The sequence below is a fragment of the Typopeltis vanoorti genome, chromosome 15, assembly GCF_054136105.1.
Source record: "Typopeltis vanoorti isolate ZY-2024b chromosome 15, IOZ_Tvanoo_1.0, whole genome shotgun sequence".
Taxonomy (NCBI): domain Eukaryota; kingdom Metazoa; phylum Arthropoda; class Arachnida; order Uropygi; family Thelyphonidae; genus Typopeltis; species Typopeltis vanoorti.
In genome coordinates, this window is record NC_143563.1 from 117,516,521 (window position 1) to 117,541,734 (window position 25,214).

General features: G+C 35.7%; 1 protein-coding gene and 1 long non-coding RNA gene across 5 annotated transcripts in view; one reads left to right on the forward strand and one right to left on the reverse strand.

The window, feature by feature from the left end:
* Positions 1-11,085, forward strand: part of LOC150099097 (uncharacterized) — a 135,145-nt gene extending 124,060 nt beyond the window's left edge. For 2 of the 3 annotated variants that reach the window (XR_016549478.1, XR_016549477.1), the window contains one exon: positions 9,943-11,085. This is a non-coding gene — a long non-coding RNA (uncharacterized LOC150099097). The remainder of the gene's footprint in view (positions 1-9,942) is intronic. The other variant, XR_016549479.1, reaches the window with a different exon arrangement.
* The window catches only part of Nup75 (nuclear pore complex protein Nup75), a 492,606-nt gene that overhangs the window by 39,355 nt on the left and 428,037 nt on the right, over positions 1-25,214 (reverse strand). For both annotated transcript variants that reach the window (XM_090404850.1, XM_090404851.1), the window contains exons 20-21: positions 19,351-19,451; positions 11,538-11,637 (exon numbers count right to left, since the gene is read on the reverse strand). In XM_090404850.1, the coding sequence (XP_090260976.1) occupies positions 11,538-11,637; positions 19,351-19,451 (201 nt within the window). The remainder of the gene's footprint in view (positions 1-11,537; positions 11,638-19,350; positions 19,452-25,214) is intronic.

The window sequence follows — 25,214 nt, forward strand, 5'->3', positions numbered from 1 at the left end:
CCATGCAGAATCTATTGATGTCCAGTGAACAGATGGATGAATGTTGATATCCAGGTCTGATGCTTTCATTCATAATGTGACCCATGTACATGATCAGGGGTGCTTAAGGGTCAAGGAGTGCTTAAGGGTCAAAGCTGTATAACTGATAGGAGACCTCCACATAGCCTTTAAAGGAACGCGGAGAACCGACCAGGGCTTCTGACCTAATGTCCAATCCTCACCTTCTCGTGGTGCACCCTGTTGGGTATCTACTTTGATACTGAACGAACGAGGATGGGCTGGCAATTTGGGATTTAGCCGACCAAATTGTATTCTTATTGGTTAAACCAAAATAAAAAATGATGGTACAACATGACAAAATTTCATGCCGGCTGGGGCGTCGCCCGGTTAAACAAGGCCCCCGTTGTTTTCGCCAGGGAACCAGGGCGAACAGCGAAAAGTCAGCTACTGGAACAAATCTGAAAACAAACCCCAACTCAACATCACCAGAGTTAAAGATCGGTACTATCAACGTAAGAAGCCTGAATGGCAAAGAAATGGAGCTAGCTGAGGAATTAGAGAAGTACCAGATCGACATAATAGGGGTGACTGAAACAAAAAAGACCAAAACTGGTGAGATCTTTCTGAGCAATAAATACAAAATGTTATATTCAGGCAATAACAATCAAGGAAAAGAAGGAGTAGCCACAGTATTCAACACAAAATACGAGGCTAATCTTCTTGAATGGCAGTCAGTCTCAAGTAGAGTAATGTGGGCAAATATGAGAATGGGGAACTGGACAATGAGACTTATTTGTGCCTATGGTCCCACAGAAGATTCTACTAAGGTAGAAGTGGAGGACTTTTTTGAGGCTTTAGAAAAAGCAACTGACACAATGAAAAAGGAAAAGTTGGTCCTTGTTGGGGATCTAAATAGCAGAGTAGGAAATGATTGTGAGACATACAAAAATATTTTGGGAATTGGAGAAAAGAGCAAAGCTAATAATAATGGCAAATATCTGTTGGATTTCTGCTCAGGACATGGACTGGTTATTACTAACACCATGTTCCAACATAAAAATGTGCACAAATTCACATGGAGAGAAGAGGCTAGGAATAAGAAAAGTCTCATTGACTATGTTATTGTTGATAGTGATGTTTTCTCCCTGGTGCAGGACACCAGAGTGTACAGAGGATTTGAAATTGGAAGTGATCACTATTTAGTCTTGAGCAGGATAAAATTGAATTTCATATTGAAAAGAATAACATGTAAGAAAGTTTTAAAGCGAATAAAAGTTGAGCAGCTCTCAGATGTAAACTGTAGACTAAAATACAGAAATATTATTGAAAAGAAAATGAAAGAGTTTGAGAACAGGAATCAAACCTTGGAGATTCAGTGGCAAACTCTGAAGGAAACATTGATTGATTCTGCCAGAGAGGCATGTGGTGAGGTTGTGTGCAAAGATAAAAAAATCAGAACTCCCTGGTGGACACAGGAAGTTAAAGAGGCAGTGAAGGAAAAGAAGAAAGCATATCAAAAGTTCCTGGCAAATAAGTCAGCTTTTACTCTTACAGAATACAGAGACAAATGTAAGAAAGCTAAACAGTGTGTAAAACTAGCTAAACAAAAGTCATGGGAGGACATTGGCAAGAATATAGAAAATAAATATCAAGAAGGTGGTAAAATATTCTGGAGGTTGTTGAAGAAGCTTAGGAATGGAGGAAAGAGTGCTGTAAAAGGAATTAGAGATGATAAAGGTGAAATGAAAACAGGAGAAAAAGATATCCTTGAAGTATAGAGTAATTACTTTGAAAAACTGCTAAATGAAACAAGCAGTGATGACAGCACAGTGATAAAAAACACTGACCAGGCATGCAGTCAGGAATACATATCCATACTTGAAGTAGAAAAAGCCATCAAAAGCTTGAAATGTGGAAAGGCAGCAGGAGCAGATGATATTCGACCAGAAATGCTGAAGTATGGTGGTATAAGAGTCTTACAGTGGCTGCACTGCATAGTTCAGAAAGCCTGGACAGAGGAACGAATTCCCGATGATTGGAGTAGAGCTCTCATAGTACCCATATATAAAAAGGGAAATAAAACTGAATGTGAGAATTACAGAGGTATTTCCCTACTGAGTGTTCCTGTCAAGATCTATGCAAGTATACTTGAGAAACGGTTGAGAAGAATTGTGGAAGAAAAGCTTGGTGAAGAACAAGCTGGATTCAGGCCAAATAGAGGCTGTCAGGATCAGATCTTAACTTTACGACAAATAGTCGAGAAAGCATGGGAATATAACAAAGATCTGTATTTAAGTTTTGTCGATTTGGAAAAGGCATATGACAAGGTGCCAAGAGAGAAGCTATTCAATACGCTGCAGTTTTATGGTGTCAATGGGGCATTATATCAAGCAATACTTAGTCTTTATTTGAGTTGTGAGTCAGCAGTTAGAATTGAAGGAAGTACAGGAAGATGGTTTAATGTTAAATCTGGTGTGAGACAAGGATGTACATTATCCCCTCCGTTATTCATTATCTATATGGATCACATTATGAAGGAATGTGGTATTAAACCTGATATCAAAATTGGAGATGTTAATGTCAGCTCTTTGCTTTATGCGGATGATGTTATACTTCTAAATAAATCCGCTACAAGTCTGCAAGATTCTCTGACTAAATTGAATAGGTGTTGTAATAGATATGGTATGAAGGTCAGCAATAAAAAGACAAAGACAATGAAAATAGGCAGAATCATTGAAAATGTCAACTGTGTTGTGAATGGAGAACCTATGGAACAAGTAAAACATTTCAGCTACTTAGGCACAATTTTTACTGAAGATGGTAAACTAAATATAGAAATAGACAACAGAATCAGCAAAGCTGGTATCGTGGGAAGTCAATTGAATAAATTCATATGGAATAAGAAAGAAATTAGTCGGAACACTAAATTAGCAGTATACAAGACTGTGTTCAAATCAATTTTAACTTATGGATCTGAGCGCTGGGTCAGAAGTAAAACACTTGACCAAAGACTAGAGACCGCAGATATGAGAGTCCTGAGAAAGATTAGAGGCGTGAACAGATGGCATCAATGGCAATATCATATTAAAAATGAGGATATTAGGAAAGAACTTGACATTGTCAGCATCCAGGAATGCGTTAGCAGAGCTAATCTCAGATGGTATGGTCACTTAAATAGAATGGGAGAGGAAAGATTAGCAAAACAAGTGTTCTCTGCCAGGTTGGCAGGAAAACGACCCAGAGGAAGACCAAGATATAGGTGGATTGATACGGTACAAAGTGCCTTAGATGATAGAAATATAAGATCTGATAATGTTGGAGTCTTGACAAGTAACAGACTGATTTGGAGGAAAATTGTAGATAGGAAGTTAGTAATGATGTAATTTTTTCATGTAGTACTGTCATATCCTGTACACCCCTTGAGGGTACATGGCAGGAATTTGATGATGATGTACATGATCAGTGAAGATAATGTGCGTCCTCCTCTAACATCTGATTTAATATCATCTAACTGTATTTCTCTCAATTCCAACTGCTGACTTACAACTCAAACATATGGCTACATATTGCTCAATATAATGCCCCATTTACACCATGTATATTAGTGTATCGAACAAATTTTTTTTTTGGGCAGCTTGTCATATGCCTTTTCTAGATGCACAAAACTTAAATACAGATCCATTATAGTCCCACAATTTCTGAACTATATGTCCTAAACTGAGAATCTGATCCTGTCAACTTGGCTTCAAACCAGCTTGTTTTTTCCTAAGTTTCCTTTCGATAATTTATTTCAACTATTTTTCCAAGTATGCTTGCATAAATCTTACCAGAAACACTCAGCGGGAAAATCCCTCTGCAATTCTCACATTCTGTTTTATTTCACTTTTTTATAGATAAGTAATGTGGGTCCTCTATCTCAATCATCTGAAATCTGATTCTCTGACCAGGCCTTCTGAATTATGCAGCCATTGAAAAACTTTTATATCTTCATATTTGAGCATCTTTGATAGAATATCATCTACTCCAGCTGCCCTTCCACACTTCAAGTTTCTGATGTCTTTTTCTACCTAAAGTATCATAATTTACTTCTGACTGTATTCCTCTTGAATATATTCTAGTACTTCTGTCCGCTTGTTTTGTTTAACAGTCTTTCAGCGTAGTTAATTTCGAAATCTAGCATATCTTCAGTTTTCATATCAACTTTCACATTTCTGATTTCTTTTTCTGTATTCTCTCCATTTGTAAGTTTTTTCAATAGCCTTCAGAACATTTTGTCATCTTCCTGATACTTATCTTCTTTGTCTTTCCAGAGAGGGGAGAAATCCATAGCAATACCCTCTATATATGTTTAGAAATTTTGTTCTTCCAAGAAAAATATCCAGAATGAATGGCAAAGAGTATATATATTTTTAAAGTGTTAATTGTGAATGTATGAATGTTTAATTCAATGTTAAGGTGCATTCAAGGGGATATTGGCAAACAGTGAGGCGATGACAAAGCTGACTAATATATTTGTCAATTAGATTTTCCATAGAAGTTTTAAGATGGGTGAAATGTGGTATGACTAGTGAGGGGATGGTAAGAAATTTGCTGGCTGTTTGGAAAATTCATTGCAAGGAGAATCCAGTAGCACTACTATGTCTTAGAGAAGAAAGGGATATGGGTTGTAGATTTTAGGTAAACCATATATCTATGAGAATGGGAATCATAGGAATGAAGTTTTCTTGTCATTTCAGGAGGCCAGGACAGTACCTTTTTGAGTAGGTTTTTTAATTTTTCAATCTGAGATTTGGTGGGATTGTAATCTAATGGAGAGTAAATAAAAAGAATGATATCCATTTTTTGATTGTATTCACTGGTGTTAAGGATTACTGTGGCAGTACCCTCATCCACTCTAGTCATAACTATACTATTATCTTTTTGTAGCTTCTGAAGCACTGAATTTACAAGATGACAGATTTCTTTTGGGAGGCAAAGCTCAAGAAAGAATGTTCGTAATGTCAAGCCCAACATTGTTAGCTATTTCTGGAGTAAAGTTATGGATTCTCATTCAATGTTTAACATAAGGTCTACTATCAGTATTTCTTGGTGCAAAACTGTGGCCAAGATAGAGCAAAGACAGCAGCTTCATTAAACCTTTTTGACAATAAGTTATCAATAAGTTAAACCTTTTTGACAATAAGAAGAGGCTGATGTTTAGAACTGAAAAGACTTCTACTTTTTTGATGCATGTATTTCATATCTTTAAGAATTCTTTCTGAGCAGAGACTTTTGAAATGTCTGAGAGAATGGTCCAGAGCTCCAATTCTAATGGACTGATGGCTCCTATGGTAACAGCAAGACTAGTGTGAGTAGCAGCAATCTGTTCCCACAGTAGAGCAAAACTGGCACGTTGTATATATTTAGGTGTTTTTTTTTTTTTTTTAATTTGACACAATTCAATAATATTCATATATTCAGACATCTTTCATGAGAGGGTATTTAATTGCTTTAGAATGTATTTAATTCCTATAGAATGAAGAAATAATCAATCCTTCCAACCAACCCACAACCTTCTCTTCAGAAAGATTTCAGCAATGATATCACCAACCCACTATGTCTGAGGCAAGCCAGAAAAAATAGACAAAATTTAAAGAAATACAACTTCTACACAGCTTTCATAAGTCCCACTTGAAACCATTCTTTATCCATTCTACTAAGGAACAACTCCCTCTTCTTTGAGTTCCTGGTGTATATAGATTTCCCTGTTCCTGCAAGTTGGCTTACTATGAACAGAGGAAGATCAACCACCATCTGCACAGAAGAACATAAATAATACATCTGCCATCATGACTATGATTAATTGGGTCTTGAAGACTATGCATTAGATATTATTTCTAGAATCAACTAGAAAAAAAATCCATTCCCAATACAGCATATTCAGAAGAGAAAGAATGTTTTAAAAATTTGCAGGTGACCACAGAATAGGCATATCTGAATAAATATGGATGCAGATTAATATTTCCCAAATTATGGGAGATATTAATTATTCAAGATCCTAGTTTAGAACTGAGACTTTGAAGTTTTTGTGTTGACTTGAGTGTTTGTTACAAATTTTTGTCGCAGTCACAGCATATTATTCAGACAAAATACTGGAAGAATTAAATAGTATGGGAAGTCTTTGACTCACGCTTACATACAATGCATTTTTGACATGTATGTTCAGTTTGACAAATAATTAAAGCAATAACAGGTTGTGTTTATGAAAAGAAACTTTGAGAAATGAAAGTTGATTCACTATCCTACTGAGCACATAAATATAAAAGCACATGTAAGAACGCTTGTACAACAGTTTTACACATCATTATGAATATGTAATACTGTACGTACAGTTCAAACTTTTGTAGCTTTTTTCTCATCTGAGATTAGCTTTATAACATGCAGTAACATCTTGAGTTTACTCTTGTATAAGCATTAGACTTATCTGCATTTGCTGTTGCATATCTTCAATCAAATCAACTCCCCCCCCCCCCATTTCTTCTATTAATATGCCTTTGTGATCATGGAGAGTACTCACTGAACTTTCTGTGTGCTTCCATGTATTTATTTACATAATTTTTTAAATAGGTTTCTTGGATGTATTTAGGGTTTATATATTGTTTACAATAAAAACCTACCTTGGTTCACTAACAAGAAATGCAAAAGGCTGAAACAAACAAAGTGGCAATAACAATCAGTTATGCATTGGGTTACTAGGAAAGACATCTATTATAGTAAAATGGAGGATATTATCGATCTAGCCATATATTATAACCAAATACAGAAAGAAACTTAAAGTTTCTGAAATTTCCAAGAAGTTCATATGCTCTGGGTATAGTTGTGTCTTTTAAGCAGTACAAACCAAGGCAACTTCCAATGCCCAAGGTAATACTTCATAAGCTACCTGGTAAATTTTTTAATTTTTTAAAGTCTTTCTACATCTGGCTATAAAATATGAATGGATCTATACTATCCACCATTTCAATGTCTCTTATCTATCAAAATTGAGCTTTAACTGTCATATATTAATAATCGATTATGTTCACAAGGTAGCAGTTGAGTGTACTGACTCTCCCACTTATAGCATTGCTATATTTCTGTCACGTTTATCAACTGCCTATATGGGACAATCCAGATCCTTCATCAAAAATTCCACACATTTTCTTGAAAAAATGAAGGATATTCAGATACCAGAGTTGGACTTGTTAGTCAGCAATGACATTGTTTCCCTCTTTACTGATATTCCGTTAACTGACAATGTCAATTTACTTTATGATGATTACCCTCCCGAAATTGCAAAGTTTTTGAATTTGTTATACATTCAAGATATTTCAGCTGGAAAAACAAGATCTATAACCAAGTTGAAGGTACTGCTGCCATGGGTAGCCCTCTCTCTCTCTCTCTCTACCTTTGGCAAACTATTTTTTGAACCATCTAGAACAGCATTTTTCAATCTTTCTAAGCCCAAGGACCAGTAAAATGCCTAAAACAATTCTATGGACCACTAAGTTATGTAATTTAAAAAAAAAAACTATGTGGGAATTACCAACATTTGGTAAAAACTGTGCCATTTATAACATAATAAATCTAAAAGCACGTTTTGAATACATATGGAAACATAATTAATTAAATTGGAAGTAAACGATTAAAAGTGCATCATCATTGAACAAAGTTATAATTTTTATTAAATAAATAAATAACAATATAATTATTACTACTTACTTTTAATGAGATGGTTGAGCTTCTCGGCCCTTGCAGAGTTGCTGGATATCTGGCTCAATATTGGTCAACTTAAGTCAAAGATCGGCACACACACACACACACTAAGAGAATTTCTGTATTTTATTTTTATTTGAAGGAGAGTGACGAAAATCCTTTTGCATGAAGAAAGGTTGTGGAAAACCGCATGACGATTTTCAATGCTTCTTCAGATAATTTGGGAAATTCACTTCTCACTGAAAGCGAGATCCAGAATAGAGTCAAACCAAGATCACGAAATTGCATTTTAAGCCCACTGTCACTTGAAAGCTCAATTAATAAGCTCAATTTAAGCCCACTGTCACTTGAAAGCTTTTTTCGATAACAAAAGGTCTTTCTCGTGACTGTAATCCTGAAATCGATTGCAAATCAACAGAAATTTCCGATAAAAGTTATTGGGAAAATATGTTTAAAATTCTGTTTCAGAGTTTTGGGGTGGTCACAAACCCTTTCTAGAAACTCAGAATCAACAAAAATATCATTTTCCACTAAAAAGGATTCCAATTTTGGAAAAGGTGCAAGTTGTCTTTTACATAATTAATCCATAACACCAGCTTTTTCTCGAATGCCTTTATTTTGTCGTAGGCATCAAGTTGTTAATACTTTGCCCCTGTTAAATAACAGGGGCAAAGTATTTGACTGTTAAATAACAGGTTATTTTTGGTACTCTGTGAATGAAGCAAAAGTTGTATATATTCACTGCCCATTTCATCACAGAGTACCAAAAATAACCTGTTATTTAACAGTCGAGCCTCAATAAAATTAACTAGCTTTACATCATTGTATAGCACAGTTTAAATTCTGGTGGCATTCCTTTGGCGGCTAATGCTTCCCTATGTATGAAACAATGTACCTAATTCATATCCGGAACTACTTCCTTGACCATAGAAACAACCCCACTATGCCTGCCTGTAAGGGCACAAGATCCATCCAAACAGAAGCCCACACATTTTCCCCACTGGATCCCTTTGTGTATTATGTAATTATTGAGAGTGTGACATATTTCTTCTCCCGTTGTTTGGGATGGCAAAGTTCTACCAAACAGAATATCATCATGAACGTTGTTATCATGCGCATGTCTTACGTAGCATATTAACTGTGCATCATTTGTAACATCAGTAGTCTCGTCTATTTGTAATGTATAATAAGGACCCTTCTTAACTCTTTCGATTAACTGAGATTCTACGTCACCTGCCATATCATTAATTCTGCGACTGACAGTATCATTTGAAAGAGGAATTAAATGAACATCTTTTAGTAACTTGTTGCCAAACATAGTTTTTCCACATCTTTTATAGCTGGAAGTAGTAAATTTTCCCTGATAGAATGAGGTTTCCCTGTATTCGCTATGCGCATACTTAAGAGATAGGATGCTTCCAGTGCCTTGCTATCCATGGCTGAAACTATAACTTTCCCATGATTTAATGTCCCTAAGCGTCACTGATAAAATTCAATTGGCTTATTTTTCACATCAGAATGCTTAGTTTCTAAATGTCATTGGAGTTTCGCAGGTTTCATGCCCTTGTTCGACAACACTTCATAAAATAAAACACATTGAGGTTTCTGTTCACTTTCATCTCCACACCAAGTAAACCCGAATTCCAAATATGAAATGTTATATTTCCTACTGTATTTTTTCTCTGAACTGCTTGTTTCTTCTACTTTAATAGTTTCAGATTTACTCGCCATTATAACACGTGTGTCACACATCACCTTTCATTTGCTTTGTTTTTCAAAGTCCTAGTTCTAAGCCACTTTTCCATTATTAAAAAACATTTCCGAAAAATATATAAATACTGGTGGTAACTCACTACATACTTTGTCCAAGTATCACTTCTGAAGATATACTGAGCCTTGGTTGAAATGTAGATAACACATGTTTAACTTCAAATCTGACAAAACAGCAAGGGAATGCAGAAGCAATAAAAGTATATTGTTGTTCACTTCACCCCTCTTTTAGTATTTGTCATTCTGCTGATACAAATTATTGTAGCAGCAGAATGATGAGTAATAAAAGATGTTCACAGAATGAACATTCTGACACTATTTGTTAGTTTTTTTAAGTATCCATTTTATTTCAATAATTTTTACTTACTTATTCAATTTTAATTTGTTTTGTTTGGATAAGTAAAATATATATATATTTATTTAATTAATTAATTTAAGTCTGCCTGCAGACCACCTGTCCCATCTTCGCAGACCACAGGTTGAGAAACACGGATCTAGAAGATATCTTGTTCTCATCCATCCATCCCCAACCCTCTCATTCATTTCGTTATGTGGATGATGTCTTTACTATTTAGCCTCATTCTGAAGAACTTACCACTTTCCTACAACAGATCAATAACCTTCACCCACGCATTCAGATCACCATGGAAAAAGAAAAGGCTGGTAGTGTACCATTCTTAGACATTCATCGAAAGTCTGCTCATTAGATAATAAATATGATAATAATGACATGGTGTTATCAAGTCGTTAATTAATAGAGCGCATAAAGTGTGCTCCTCTCCCTCAAGCTTATAACAAGAAGTTTCCACTATTACATTTCAAAATGTTAATGAAATGTAATGGTTACAAGCCTAATCAAATCCAGCAGATAAATGACACCTATGTTCCAACACCTCAGGATTCTTCAACAGACCGCAGGGTTCCAATCCCTTATATTGCTGGCATCTCTGAACCAATTGCAGAATTTTGAAGAAATATCATTTTGTTCCCACATATTTTCCAATCAACAAAAAATTCTCACCTGTTGCCATCTATAAAAGACAAACTGGCCTTTATCATTAGCTAGTGTTTACCAGATACCATGTGAATGTAATCTAACATATTTTGGACAAACAGGCCATTCTGCAGAAAAGAGAATTAATGAACATCAACATTATATCGAATACGTGAAACCTCAAAAGTCTGGTCTGGCATAACATAGTATTGACTAAACACAAGGGGATCCAGTGGGATAAAGCTGGTCTTCTCCGTAGATGCAAGTGCAAATATGAACGTCTTTTCAAAGAAAGTTGCGAAGCTCTTTTATATCAGCGAAATCTGAATTGGAACGATTGTCTCTCTCTCTTGCAAAAGTTTGGTAGATTCTTATCTTTGGAACCATCAAAAAAAAAAAGTTTTTAATAATATTTGTAATAATTATTAACATTAATTTCTAGCACGAGGCAACAGTTTTTAATTGGTAAACCACCGACAGCTGTATGTACTTTGTATTCCATGCCTTTGATTTGCTTGTCTACACTGATGATGTACTGTTAGTTTCAGTATGAGATATCTTTTATTTCATTAAAGTTAATTACTGTGGTTGTGGTGTAACTTATTATTTATAGTTGTAATTTGAAGTACCACACTATGTATTCATGTAAGACAAGGACTTACTGTATTTTAAATTATTTTCCAGTGCTATTTTACTTCACTAAGCCTCTGGCATAAGTTCTTCTCAGCAATTTAGCCCCAGCACATGACTAATAATAATATATGTATACATGTACACCTGATGATGAATTTAATATGATAGTCAAAAATGTCTAATAATTATTTTATCCAATTTTAAATTAAAGTTATTATTCCTCCAACATGGTAGTTGTCTCCATAATTTTACCAAATGGAAACATCAAACTAAGAAACAAGGGGAATCTAAATCATTGGTTTGCATATGTGCAACACTGAAATTATTATACCAAGTGACAACTATTTATTACTATTGGCATTAGTAAATTTTCTTGAATAAGCAAGAAAAGTTAAATAGCACTTACGATTTTGGGACTAAACCAGATGATAAAAGATTTACAAGTAAAGCTGCAGCCTCCTTAAAGTCCTTCTGTTGATAAAGTTTATGAAACTCACAGTACTTCCCTAAGAAATTAAGTAATCATTCTTAGGACAAATGACAAACATGAAACTTAATCAATACAATCTTAATTATCTTATTAGAATTCCATGCAGTATCCTGTTAAAAGCTTTTGCTTTTGACAGGATACTGCATGGAATTTGAATCAATAAATTGCAGCACAATGGGATGGATATAAAGTTAGTGAAGTAAATAAGAGGTGGTTGATGGAGAGATATCAGAGTCTATCAGATTATGTTTCATAACAGAGAGTAGTTTATTCATGAGTAGAGTCCAGAAGAAGGCCTGTGACTAGTGGCATGTTACAGAGCTCTGTTTTTGGGCCACTGCTATTTAATTAGTACATTCATGATATAGAAAAGGATCTGAGAGGAACTGTTCAGTTATTTGCTGATGATGCAAAATTGTGTACAGCGATGATTAATGCAGATGATAATAAAATCTTTCAAGATGATTTGGATAGACTGGCAGTCTGGGCAAAGGAAAACGGATGTTAGTTTAATGTGTCAAAGTGTAACATTGTGCAATGAGGGGTGAAAAGCTTACCAGCTGTATACCACATTGATAGAACTGTAACAACAGAAAAATGTCGACGCCAGCGATTTGGGGGTGTTAGTGGAAAGAGAGTTAAAGTTTAGAGGGCACATTGCAAAAGTGGCCAAAGCAGCTCATTGGATTACTTGGTTACTGAAGAATACCCTGATAAGCAGAGACAAACAGGTTATTATTCCTCTTTAATGAGCCTTGATAAGACCCCCATCTTCACTAGTGCATGCAGATCTGGCAATCTCGGATTCTTGGCGATGAGGAGGAGGTGGATAGGATCCAGAGGTGAGTGACGAAGATAGCAGCAGGTCTGTGGAATGAAGACAGGTTGAAGATTATGGATTACAGAAATTGATTGACGGAAAAGGGGTGATATGATTGAGACATACAAATTACTGAGGGGTTCTTACAAGATTAACATAGAAGAAATGTTTCATAAGAGGTCTGCTGGTGGAAGAACTAGGGGCCATCCTTGGAAACTGAGCAAGAGTGTTAAAATTAAATTTCTTTTTTGAAGAGTGGTGAATGAGTGGAATAGGTTGCCAGAGTCTGTTGTTGTTCCTCTCAGATCCATTTCTATATCCCACTTTCTTAATTTTTTATCAATATACGTATTCTACAATAAGTCTTTCCTAGGGTGTCACGTGGTACTACTGAAACACAAAGGAATTGCCTCAGGGTCGAGCCATATCCAAGGTGTCAAAGGTTCTGAAATCTTGCTTCTCTCAAAGCTCTAGGAAAATTTATATTTTAATGCTGCGCCACCTAGAACCATTAGATTATGAAAAGGAAATCTTAATCAAGAAGTGAATTTTCAGATGTACACTAATGACCATTGGTTTGCAATCGTGACCTAAACTACAACTTATTTCCTCCTGCTTGGATTCGTACTTTTTGTGAGGGGTGCATCGGATTCTAAACTCAGACAATTGGATTTAAAGATAGCAAAAGGTTTATTAAACATATTAGTTATCATACAATACAAAGAACATTTAATCAGGATCAATTCAATGCTAAATAAACTAATTCGCATGTATCCCCAGTAAATAAGACTATCAAAGAAACATTCCTTTACAAGATTAGGAACCTAGTAATCTTAAACAACAATATTAATATGAATTTTCAAGAGTTAATTTAATACTCAAATTAGATCATCTTAATATTATCTTAATATTAACCACCTTACAGGCCATTATGGATCAAATACGCATCCTCGTACTTTATATCCATCATATATATCAATGTAATATCAATGGCATTACAATTTTAATATGCACTTCGCATCCATGGTAACTTGGATGTATATATACGCTCTGGCTGTTAGCGTGGTTAAAACATAAATATTAACTGAACACATTCAAGAGGTATCTCACTTTCTTCTAACTAATATCAATGTGCTACAGTCCTGTCTTATCTTAATCAAAGTCCTCGATTCTCAGTTTACAGTTAATTTCTTATCCTTATACATAATACTAGACAAAGAACTTTCAACTTTACCATACACATGGTCTTCTTATACTTGTTCCTTCAGCTCTTGGCACTTGTTCCTCATGCGATTTCCTTTCAGTCGTTGTTATGGCATGGATTTCTCCGGTCATTGGTAGGTCCATGCGTTTCTAGCAAACCAAGCCTATTCCAGGGACTTCATTGGTGTTTGGTGATTCTGTTTCCGTGAGATTCCTTACCGAGACACTGAGCTTTTTCTATGGATTGCCTGTCTTCAGTATAGATATATTTTCTTCCATCCTAAGGTTTGGGGTATGTAACCCTTTTAACTGATACACGGTATTTCCGATTATCACCTACGGGAGTCCGAGCAGAGTTCCCCACTGACCCTTCGTCTGGACGTTCCGGAAGAGAGACGCTCCCTACTGCAAAAAACCCAAAGAAGCCTAAGAGAGTTCCGGGGGAGGGGAGGGGGGTTCCTAACCCTATTACACCATCTCCCTACCGGCACTCCCCGTAACCTTCATTGTTCAGCCGTCGTGTAGAATTCTCCCTGTGTGGGTCTCGCTTTGTAGCATTTAATTTCATTTTGACTGCTTACCACTCCACGTACCTTGTGCAACTGATACTGCCTGGGGCAACCCTTCGTTCCATTGACGTGCCCTTGTACTTTGACCTTTTGTTCACATTAACTTACATGTAAGTATTACAACAATTCATTGTATTATCTATTTTTAAAATTATTATATATTTACAAAGTATCACTGACATTAGACAATCTAGTAAGAATCATTTAATTTAATTATTCACAATTTTCGTTCTTTGTAATAATGTATTCTATATCTGTCCATATACATATAACACATACTTGGATGTAAGTATATTCTTTTCATATTTTTTTTGCTTGTTAAATGATGATAGATGAGTTTCAATTAATCAAAATTTAACAAAGGTTCCCCCTTCCCTTTAAAAATTTTTCTTATGTGTCCCTCATTTCAATTCCGGGGGGGGGGGGGGGGGGGGGAGTTGTCCTTCAAAGGTTTACTGTTCCTTTCCCCTTCTCCATGCAGTGAACTGTTTTGATTAAAGAAATACTGTGTATATCCAAGGTTGTTTCTTTTATCACATGAATTGCTGTAAGTGTAATTTACCTCTCTAGACAGATTCACTCTGCCATTGTATCTAGGTCTTCAATTGTATCTAGTTTGTCTTGACACAGCCATCCCATTTCCGCTAAGGTATTTCCCTCCTCTCACCTTGATTGATGCTTGTTCGTCCATGTTATTTGTCCCGGTGTATTCTCCATGGCGATTGTGTCTATTGTAATGGTCACTTGAGATGGGATTCTCATCATCCCCTTCACAGCTATTCTTACTTCTCTTACCTACTGTAGATTTTATGCTAAGACCTCCTTTTTTGTGAAGAGTGTTCCTCTTCCTCCCAGCAAATCCCCTTGACATACCAACCTGTCAGATCTGGTTTTATACAATTTCAATCTGTTTGAGTGAACTACCAAGGTTTTTCCTTGTTTGGATCTCTCTGTTATCCTATAGGTTACCGGGGAAAATTTTTCCTGGATCTCGTATGGCCCAGCTGCACTCCTTCCAAACTTACCTCCCCTTTTATTTACAGAGCTTTGTTCTAACAGTACAAGGTTACCTGGGTTCAGATCCTTGTATTTTCTCAATCTGCTTGCATAATTTCTGCCTGTTGGGAGCAGGTTTTGCTAGATCTGACTACCATCTCATATGCCATCTTATTATTGATGATCAAGCTATTCAGATAGTCGTCAATGTCTGGGAATCTAGAGTTTACACGGGAGTTCTTGAAATCACTGAGAAAGGTGGGTTCAAAACCATAAAGGACTACAGCAGGAGCCTCTTTAATGGCAGTGTGTAAAGCGGTTCTGCATGCAAATAAGGTGTGTGCTAAGAAAGCATCCCATTGAAATTTGGTTATCTGTTAACTTGGATAGGGTAATCTTCAATGTCCTGTTCATTCTTTCACACATTCCATTGCCTTGGGGATGGTAAGGTGTGGTGAACAGTTTTTTTTATTGTTAACAACTTGCACAGCTGCAGGATGACTTCAGCTGTGAAGTTGGAGCCTTGATCTGAGAGGAGTGTCTCTGGTGCTCCATACCTGGAAATAATTAGCTTAAAAAATTTGTTAGCTAGTTCATGCAGTTTGGTCCTTAAGTGCTACAGCCTCTGGATATTGGGAGAACATGTCTATGACCACTAGTATGTATCTATTACCCTTCTTGGTAACAGGAAGTGGGCTCACAACATCCATGGCTACTGCTTGAAAAGGGCACGTGGGAGTTGGGAACGACTGGAGAGGGGCTTTACCCAACACACTGGACTTTTGCTGGCACAAGTGACAGGAAGACGCATATGACTCAACATCTCCCTTCATCCCCTTCCATATGTATCTGTCCCGTACTCTGTTCCATGTTCTACGCACTCCCTGGTGACCCGCTAAATCGGAATCATGAAGAGTGTAGAGTACCCAGGAAATCAGGATTTCTGGAACTAGAATCTTGTCCTTCCATCTCTCCATAATGCTCTACTTGGACAACAAGAGACCATCCTGGTCAATGTATAAAGTGTGATGGAAGGATTGGCTGTCAGGGGATTTTTCTCCTCTTACAACTCTTTCATACACCTCTCCTCATACTGGATCCCTTCTTTATCTTCGATTATGCGAGGTTTATCCCAGACCTGATACTCGAGAGGTACGATTCCTTTCTTGCCCAGCTCATCTGCCTTGAATACAGAGGAAAATTTCTTTTCCTCTGAGCAAAAACTATCTTCATGAGTAGTGTCTAGAGATCTTTACTGATAATCTGCAACCACGTGTGTTGAGCCTGGAATATATTTGACCTCCAAGTTGAATTCTTGCATCTCTAATGCCCACCGGATGATTCTTTGACTCTTGTCTTTCATTAAAGATATGGATGACAGAGGTTTGTGGTCAGAATGCAGTATAATTTGTTGCCCCCAATAGCATATATTTAAACTTTCTCAAAGCGTAAACGATAGCAAGCGCTTCCTTTTCAATGAAAGAATAATTCACTTCGGAAGAGGAATGTTTCCTGCTGATGAAAGCGATGGGCTTAAATCCCTCTCCCTCCCTCTGCTCCACAACTGAGGCAATCGTGTCTTTAGAGGCATCTGCCGAGAGATAGAATGTTTGACCCAGCCTAGGATAGGTCAGCACTGGTGATCTGGTTAAAGCCAAATTTAATAGTTAATGTGTACACTGTTGCTCCTCCCCAACTCAAATCTTTTCCCCTTTTTGGTTAGTCTAACCATAGGCTCCATTAATTTCAAGCATTCGGGAATGAACTTCCTGTAAAAGTTGATCATGCCCAAATATCTCCTAACCTGTCATATAGTGGTGGGAATCTTTGCCTTTAATATAGCAGTTATTACATTTGTTTTTGTGGGGGTTATTCCGTCCTCGTTCACTACATGGCCTAAATATTCTACCTCCCTGAGAACACTTCAGGGAGAGTTGAGCCTTGTTTAGTCTTGGAGATCATCCTGGAAGCAGATAACCCCTTCTCCTAACATATGAGATAGGATTGAATTCATCAAACTCTGGATGGCTGAGTTCCTGTCTTCCTTCCTCAAAGGAATCTAGAAGTAGCCAGAGTTTAAGTCTAACTTAGAGAAGTACTTAGCTCCCTCCAGGCCAATTAGTATGTCCTCAATCTTGCATACAGGAAAGTCTATAGGTTTAGTGACCTTATTTACCTCTCTCAAATCCAGGACAAACCTTAACCCACCATTTGGTTTTTCTACCAGGATAAATGGACTATTTCATCTAGAGTTTGATTGTTCAATAATCCCTGCCTTCTCATATTCTAATAATAACTTTTGGAGTTTGTCCACATGTTTGAGGAGTGTCTGATACTGCTTTACATACACTGGTACATCAGATGTGATTTGGACAGTATGTTGGACCTTGTTGGTACAGGAGAGCGAACTGATTTCTTCTGTAAATACTCTTGGATATCGATGAAACACTAACTCAAAAAATTCTTCGATGTGAACCATTTCTTGCTCTGAGCTCGACTGCTTAGTGGCATCTTGGGTTAACTTATTCCTCCACATGCTTGAATCCTCATTACAATCATTCATCTCGATCTCCATAGCCTCGCTTATCTCACCAGCATTCCTCGTTCTGAAGTCTGGCCTATACTTCTTCCTACATAAAGACACTGTTCTACTAGCAAAATCACACATTAACTTATTTTTTTCAAGAAAATCAAGGCCCAGTATGACCTGATTACTAGTGTCTGCTATTTCGGGAAGGACCAACAATTCACGCATGGAGTTGGCCGGGAAGCATGGTATGGAGATCTTTATCTTAACCTTTAGTGCTGAGCAGAGCTCAACCCTAGCAATTCCCATGATCTTAATAGGGTTGCACAATTCTGTGAAGCTATCAGGGGCTGTAGTCCAGAATGCTTTAACAAACTGCATTGGAATTACAGATATGTGAGCTCCGGTGTCAAGCAGAAAGTTGCAGCGGACTCCTTCAACTAGAGACAGGGGCAATTTTCCTTCTACTACAGAGAAATTTTGCATTTTGTACTCTTCCCATTTATTTGAGTCGCCCCTTTCGGTTAGATTACAAGTGGTTTTAACTAGGTTTCTTTCCTTCATACTTAATGTTGAACGACTCGAGTTTTCCGATCCAATTTCCAATCCATTATGTTTTGAACTATGATTCCCCATCCCTACGACATATTCTTTGCAGGTCTATTGTCTCTGATTTCCCTTTCATCATGCACTAATGGCATTTAACTGGATTCAGAAAACCAGAGACCTCATTAGAAATATTTGTGTGTTCAGTCACTCCCATGTCTACCTGCTCAAGTCACTCTCTTCCTCTCTGATAATTTTCAAATTCTGAAACAACTTTTAAATTTTCCCATGGGAAATTTTAAAAGTTTGGAAGTCCATGTATAGAATACAATTCCACTCCCCCACCCATACACCAATCTTCAAAGGTTTGGTGAAATTTTTTTAATAACTTGTTGAGAGAATATGTATAATGCAAAGGTTTTGCTAAGGCCTTTCCATTATAGACTGCTTAAAATAGAAAATAATCATAAAAAAGTTAATGAAATTTTTGCCTCTACATTTCTAGTTTCTTTTCCTGAGGAAAAACAAACTGGAAACTTCTGGAAATGTATTTTCTGAAAATTCTTATTTCTTATCGTTCTAATTATTAATTAAATAGATAAATGCATGCCTCATCAATTAATTCACAAGATCTAATTTATAGGCTATAAATATAATCATTTATGAAAAATTAGAAGAGCCTCCATAGCTCAGTCAGTATAGATGAAGCTCTTTGGTTGGAAAGAAAAGAGAAACCTTTATCAGGTCTCTTTTGACTAAAGGTGAGTTAGCCGGTCTCATATGGAGGTAGGGATTTTTTAACCCCCAAGAACAAGCAAACTAGCCTGTGAGCACATGCATCTAAAAACATAGGATATACCAAGAGGCATAGGACTAACCACCTTATCCTCAATACTGTGGTGGTTAAATGTAGAAAAATCCTCGACACCACAAGGTAAAAGAGAAGGGAAGGAATAAGAAGATGGAAAATTAGAAGGAAACCTATATTAATTAGGAGAGTTGGAAGATATCTAATTTACTAACTGAACTCATTATTTTCTCACAAAGCTTATTATTAAGTAAGCTTACCTACAAATGTCAGTTGGTCACTAACAAGCATGCTAAAACCCATATTGCTCAAAACTGCAAAGCACTTAAATTCTCCTTTCTCGGTATACTCAGTCAAAACTCTAAAATGAAAAAAATGCACATATAAGGTGGAACAAAAAATGAGTATTAAAAAAAATCAATAATAAGTATAGATATAATAAAAAATAAAACAAAAAATGCTGCCTCACAACATCTCTCACTATTGTAATACAATGATAAGAGTTGAATTAATTACATTTGGTACCACTTCATATACAAGCTCAAGTGTATCATCTAAAAATAATGTGATGTAATACTAAGTCTAATGTTACTGTGAATCTATTGCGAGCATGAAGTAATGTTAATCCTACATAAAGAGTGTTACACATGCTATTCCCTTAAGGAGATAATTAGTGCAAGGCAGTAAAAAAGAGATGCCATGGATTAACCTGTTTCTTTGTACATACTTCATGTTGACCTTGCTCTGAAGATGTATATAATTAAAATAAAGGTTGACCTTCTGAAGATATCATACATTCCTGTAGAAAACGTAGCTGATTCCATTTCAAGTACTTTTTACTTGAAATGGAACTTGAGATATTTGACTACAAATAATCTTGGTATTCTAAATTGTATCTCAGCTATGATGTGTTTAGGTGTTTATTTCTGTGAATCATCCAAGAAAGGTTAGAAACCTCTAGTACATTCCTAATATGGATGGACTAAGGATTACATAATCTGAAAACCCTGATATTAACAAACAACTAAAAAGAAATCATAATATAATCATAAACAAATAACCACATATATTAGAGGTCAGACTAGTAGAATAACAGTTGATCAAATTGATAATAATTCACTGTTTGCAATGTAATATAGCTTGTCTTTGAACATATATGTATACTCCAGATGATGACCTTCATATGAAGGTCAAAACATTGAGAAATTAAAGTAATTATTCCTAACATGGTTGTAGTCCCCATAATTTTACTGACATGAATGCTGATACTATGTAACACTACAAGAAAAGCAATGAAATTATTATTACATGATCGTCTCCATGAAATCTATAGATGTTGCAGGAGGCCCACCCATTAGTCATGCACTGACAACTTTCCTATGTATCAATCCTGTAAAACCTGCTCAATCTCAATCATTCACCTCTTCCCCATCTCTAAGAAATCCAAGTAATCTGATGTCTACACATTAGTAATCCATCTAAGGCCATATCAAAAACCTATTAAAGAGGTATAATAATCTCTTTATCTCTGCTTATCAGTGTCTCAACCAGTTAATCTTGTGAGCTATTTTAGTCATTTTTGCAATATACCTTCTGAACTCGCAGTAATCAGCATCCACAAATCCCTAGCCTCATGAATTTCATTTAGTCCAGTTCAATCAGTATTACAGATTGCTGGTAATACTTTCTTCTCAAAATTCATACCCTTACAGTGTGAAATTAAATTGATAGCCATTCGCCTTGTCCATATTGGCAGTCTGTTTAAATCATTGTACAAGATCTCTGTCACTCTACCCGATATTGTGTCATCATCATCAGCAGCTTCCAACATTATCACATCTTATATTTCAATCTTCTAACGTACTTTTTACTGTATTAATCTAATTCATCTACATCAGGGGTGGCCAACCTATGGCGTATGCGGCACATTGTATGTTTAGAAGTGGTGCACTGAAACCCAGAGAAAAATTTTTAAAAATTTTGCATACGATTTATATATATATATATATATATATATATATAAACACACAATTAACCTACCACTGAATTCTAGAGTGTGCACTTATTATACTTGTTTGATCTTGAAGCTACAGGCACCGACAAATGCTGACATGCGTCACCAGTTACTCAATCAGTTTACAGCCGATTCTCGTATCATAATGTTCGATGAACTTCTGATTCGATGCGAGTGAACAATTCTGTGTTTTTGAACTTATATGTTTTTATTAACAGTTCTTTAAGTTTAAGATAAGATTTTGGTTTTCATGAAGGCTTAATATAGTTCTGTAAATTTAAAAATAAATTTTTTCATTTTGAACACATATGTCAAGTTCTTGCCCGCTCCCCTAATTTGCTGATTACTGAAACCTGCAATTATTTGGTGTATTTGTATGTGTGTGTTTTTATGTTTTTTTTTATACAATATCTTTCCTTTTTATTTACGTATAGTAGGTTTATTCCTAAAATTTAACTGATCATCAGCAAAGCTTTTGTAATGAGGATGTTTGGGTTGTGCATGTGTGATTGCCAGCTGATCGACTGTTTTATGGCAGGAAGCAATCTTGTATTTCATTGGACATAATATATTAAGAGAGAGAGAGAGACGAAAACTCTCTATGAAAAATATATATATATATATATATGATTTTTAAACTTATAGAACTGTATTAAGCCTTCATGAAAACAGGAATCTTATCTTAAACTTGTAGAACTGTTTTTGAATGTTCATAATGTTTAAAATGATAAAATAATTTAAATAAATTATTTACTAATGAGCTTTACTTTTTGAAATAATTTTTTTTAGAGTCAGTTACCGATTACTTAGCAAAAGAAAATGAGCAGAAGAAAAGCAGAAAGTGATAGCAAGTGCCAGTTTAATGAACTGTGGGAAAATGAATTCTTATTTATTGCAGGTCCTTCAGGAAAACCGTTGTGCATTGTTTGTGAAAGCACTCTCTCAGATAATAGAAGACATGATCTTAACAGACACTATAGAAAACATCAAGCTGAATTAGAAGAAAAACTGAAGTTAGTTCATGGGTTTGAGTAGCGGAAAGAATATGTGGTTAAGAAAAAGGAAGAAATAAAAAAGAGAAAATATATTTGTGAAACATCTTATATTTCTATCTTCTAACGTACTTTTTACTGTATTAATCTAATTCATTTACATCAGGGGTGGCCAACCTATGGCGTAACTTCTTCACAACTTCCACACTTGTGAAAGTGTGGCAATGTTGGAGGAGTCTTATGAAATTGCCTTTGTTTTGTGTTGACTAAAAAACACAAGCCTTTCTCTGATGGAGAGGAAGTGTTGTTAAGCCCTGTCTCGAAAAATTTGCAAAATGTCTTGGTGATAAGAATGTTGAAAGAAAAGTAAACCAAATTGTTCTGTCCAAGCAAACAATTACAAGATGCATCGAAGAACTTTCCCATGATGTTACTGAGCAATTGGAATTGTTCTTTCTTTTCTTTAGCCTTGGACGAATCCACTGACATATGCAATGTAGCCCAATTAAGCATTTTTATAAGAGGAATTTATGGTAATTTTAACATCTTTGAAGAACTTATCGGTCTTGAGTCACTTCATGGAAAAACCAGAGGGTCAGACATATGTGACAAAGTAAAGTCATGTCTAGAAAATCAACAACTAGATTCTAGTAAGCTGATCAGCGTTTGCACTGATGGAGCACCATCAGTGCAAATGGTCAATGGTAGTAACTTTCTGGGACTAACTTTACTTGAAAGGTTTTTAGGTCGTTCTTTATTAAAGTATCACTGTATTATACATGAAGAATCTCTGTGTGGAAAAACTCTAAATTTGAAGCATGTTATGATACCAGTTGTAAAGTGTGCGAATAAAATTAGAGCAAGAGGGTTAAACAGAAGAGAATTCATAGAATATTGTGAACTGCTAGATATGGAATATGGTGATCTTATCCTTCATTGTGAGGTGCGCTGGCTTTCTAAAGTACAAGTTCTTAGTAGATTTTGGAAGCTGAAAGAAAGTGTTCGTAATTTTCTGGAAGAGAAGGATGAGCTGCATGAGGAAAAAGCCTTGTTGTGTGATGAGAAATGGCTATTTGATTTAGCATTTTTAGTTGATGTTACCAGCCACCTCAATGATCTAAATTTGAAACTGCAGGGCAAGAACAAATTGTTTTTTAGCTTAGTAAATGAATCAGTGCATTCAAAATGAAATTAAAATTGTTCATCTCGCAGTTAGAAAACCGGGATTTAAGTCAATTTCCACATTTAAAACAACATAGTGAATCTGTTGAAGATGATGGCAACTTTATAGAATATACTGAGAAACTCAGATTATTGCAAGAGTCCTTTAACAGTCGTTTTAGCGATTATTTTGCTGAAGACTGCATACTTGCATTTATAAATCCCTTTTCACTTTCTGAACAAAAAATCTTGACGATGCCTAGTAACATACAAATGGAACTTATTGATCTCAAAACCAATTCTTTATTGAAAATGAAATTTAATGAACTTCCATCACTCCCAGATGCTTCTGATATAATTAATTTCTGGCGATCGTTGCCCTGTGAACATTTTCCAGAACTGAGAAAATTTGCTCAGAGTTATATCTGTCATTTTGGAACTACATACAGATGCGAACAAGCATTTTCATCAATGAAAATGATTAAGAGCAAACTACGGTTGTGACTGACTGATTCAAATTTGAAAAACTGTTTGATGCTTTCTGTAACTGATTTAACTCCAAACATCACAAGCTTAGCAAACGCAAGGCAATTTCAAAAGTCTCAATAAAATAATTAATGTTTATCTTGTCTTTATATGAAATCCTTTTATTTAAAACTGCTAAAACAGTCTATATTACCATATAATAAATCATTTTATGCATAACTATTAAATATATCCATATTACCATATTTTAAAAGGGCTGAAAAGTGGTATAAGTTTGTATGGTGCATCTTAGCTAAAAAATGAAAAAAACTGACGCATGAATTATAAAAAGTTGGCCACCCCTGATCTACATCTTATCCTCCTCTGACTCTTTTTCCTGCCAACCTAGCAAAGAATGCTGTTTTCTTGTTTCAAAGAACACTCATTTTCCATAATCTTTCCTCTCCCATTCGATTTAAGTGACCACACCACCTGAGATTAGCTCTACTAACACACACCTGAATGCTAACAATGGCAAGTTCATTTCTATTGTCCTCATTTTTAACGTGATGCTGCTTGATGCCATCTGTTGACTCTACTAATCTGTCTCAGAACTCTCATATCAGAGGTCTCCAGTCTTTGATCAAGTGTTTTATTTCTAACTCAGCTCTCAGATCCATAAGTTAAAATTGGTTTGAACACTGTCTTGTATACAGCTGATTTAGTGCTTTGACTAATTTGTTTTTTATTCCATATATTCAACTGACTTCCTACCATACCAGCTTTACTATTTCTGTTATCTGTTTCCATATTTAATTTGCCAATCTTCACTAAAAGTTGTGCCTAAACAGCTGAAATGGTTTATATTCACATTTGAGATGCAGTTGATGCTTTCAATGTTTCAGCCTATTTTTATTGTTTTTGTCTTTTTATTGCTAATTTTCATACCAAATTTATTCAAAAATTATTCAGTTTAGTCAGAGAATCTTGCAGGCTCGTGCTGGATTTATTCAGAAATATAATATCATCTGAATAAAGTAAAGAGCTAAGATTAACATCGCCAATTTTAATATCGATTTAATACCTGTACTTTATAATGTGATCCACATAGATAATGAGCAAAGTGGAGATAATGTGCACCCTTGTCATGCACCTAATTTAACATCATACCACCTTCCTGTACCTGTTTCAATTCTAATTGATTACCTGGAGCTTAAATAGAGACTATGTATTGCTTGATATAATGTCCCATTTACACCATTTAAGGGCTTTCCTCTTGGCACCTTGTTATACACCTTTTCCAGATCAACAAAACTTAAATATAAATCCTTGTTATATTTCCCAAGAGTTATCAACTACTGGTCTTAAGGTGAAAATTTTTACCTGACAACCTCTATTTGGCCTGAATTCAATTCTTTCAAGCTTCCATTCCACAATTGTTCTTAGCCATTTCTCAAGTATATTTGCATAAATCTTACTAGGAACACTCAGT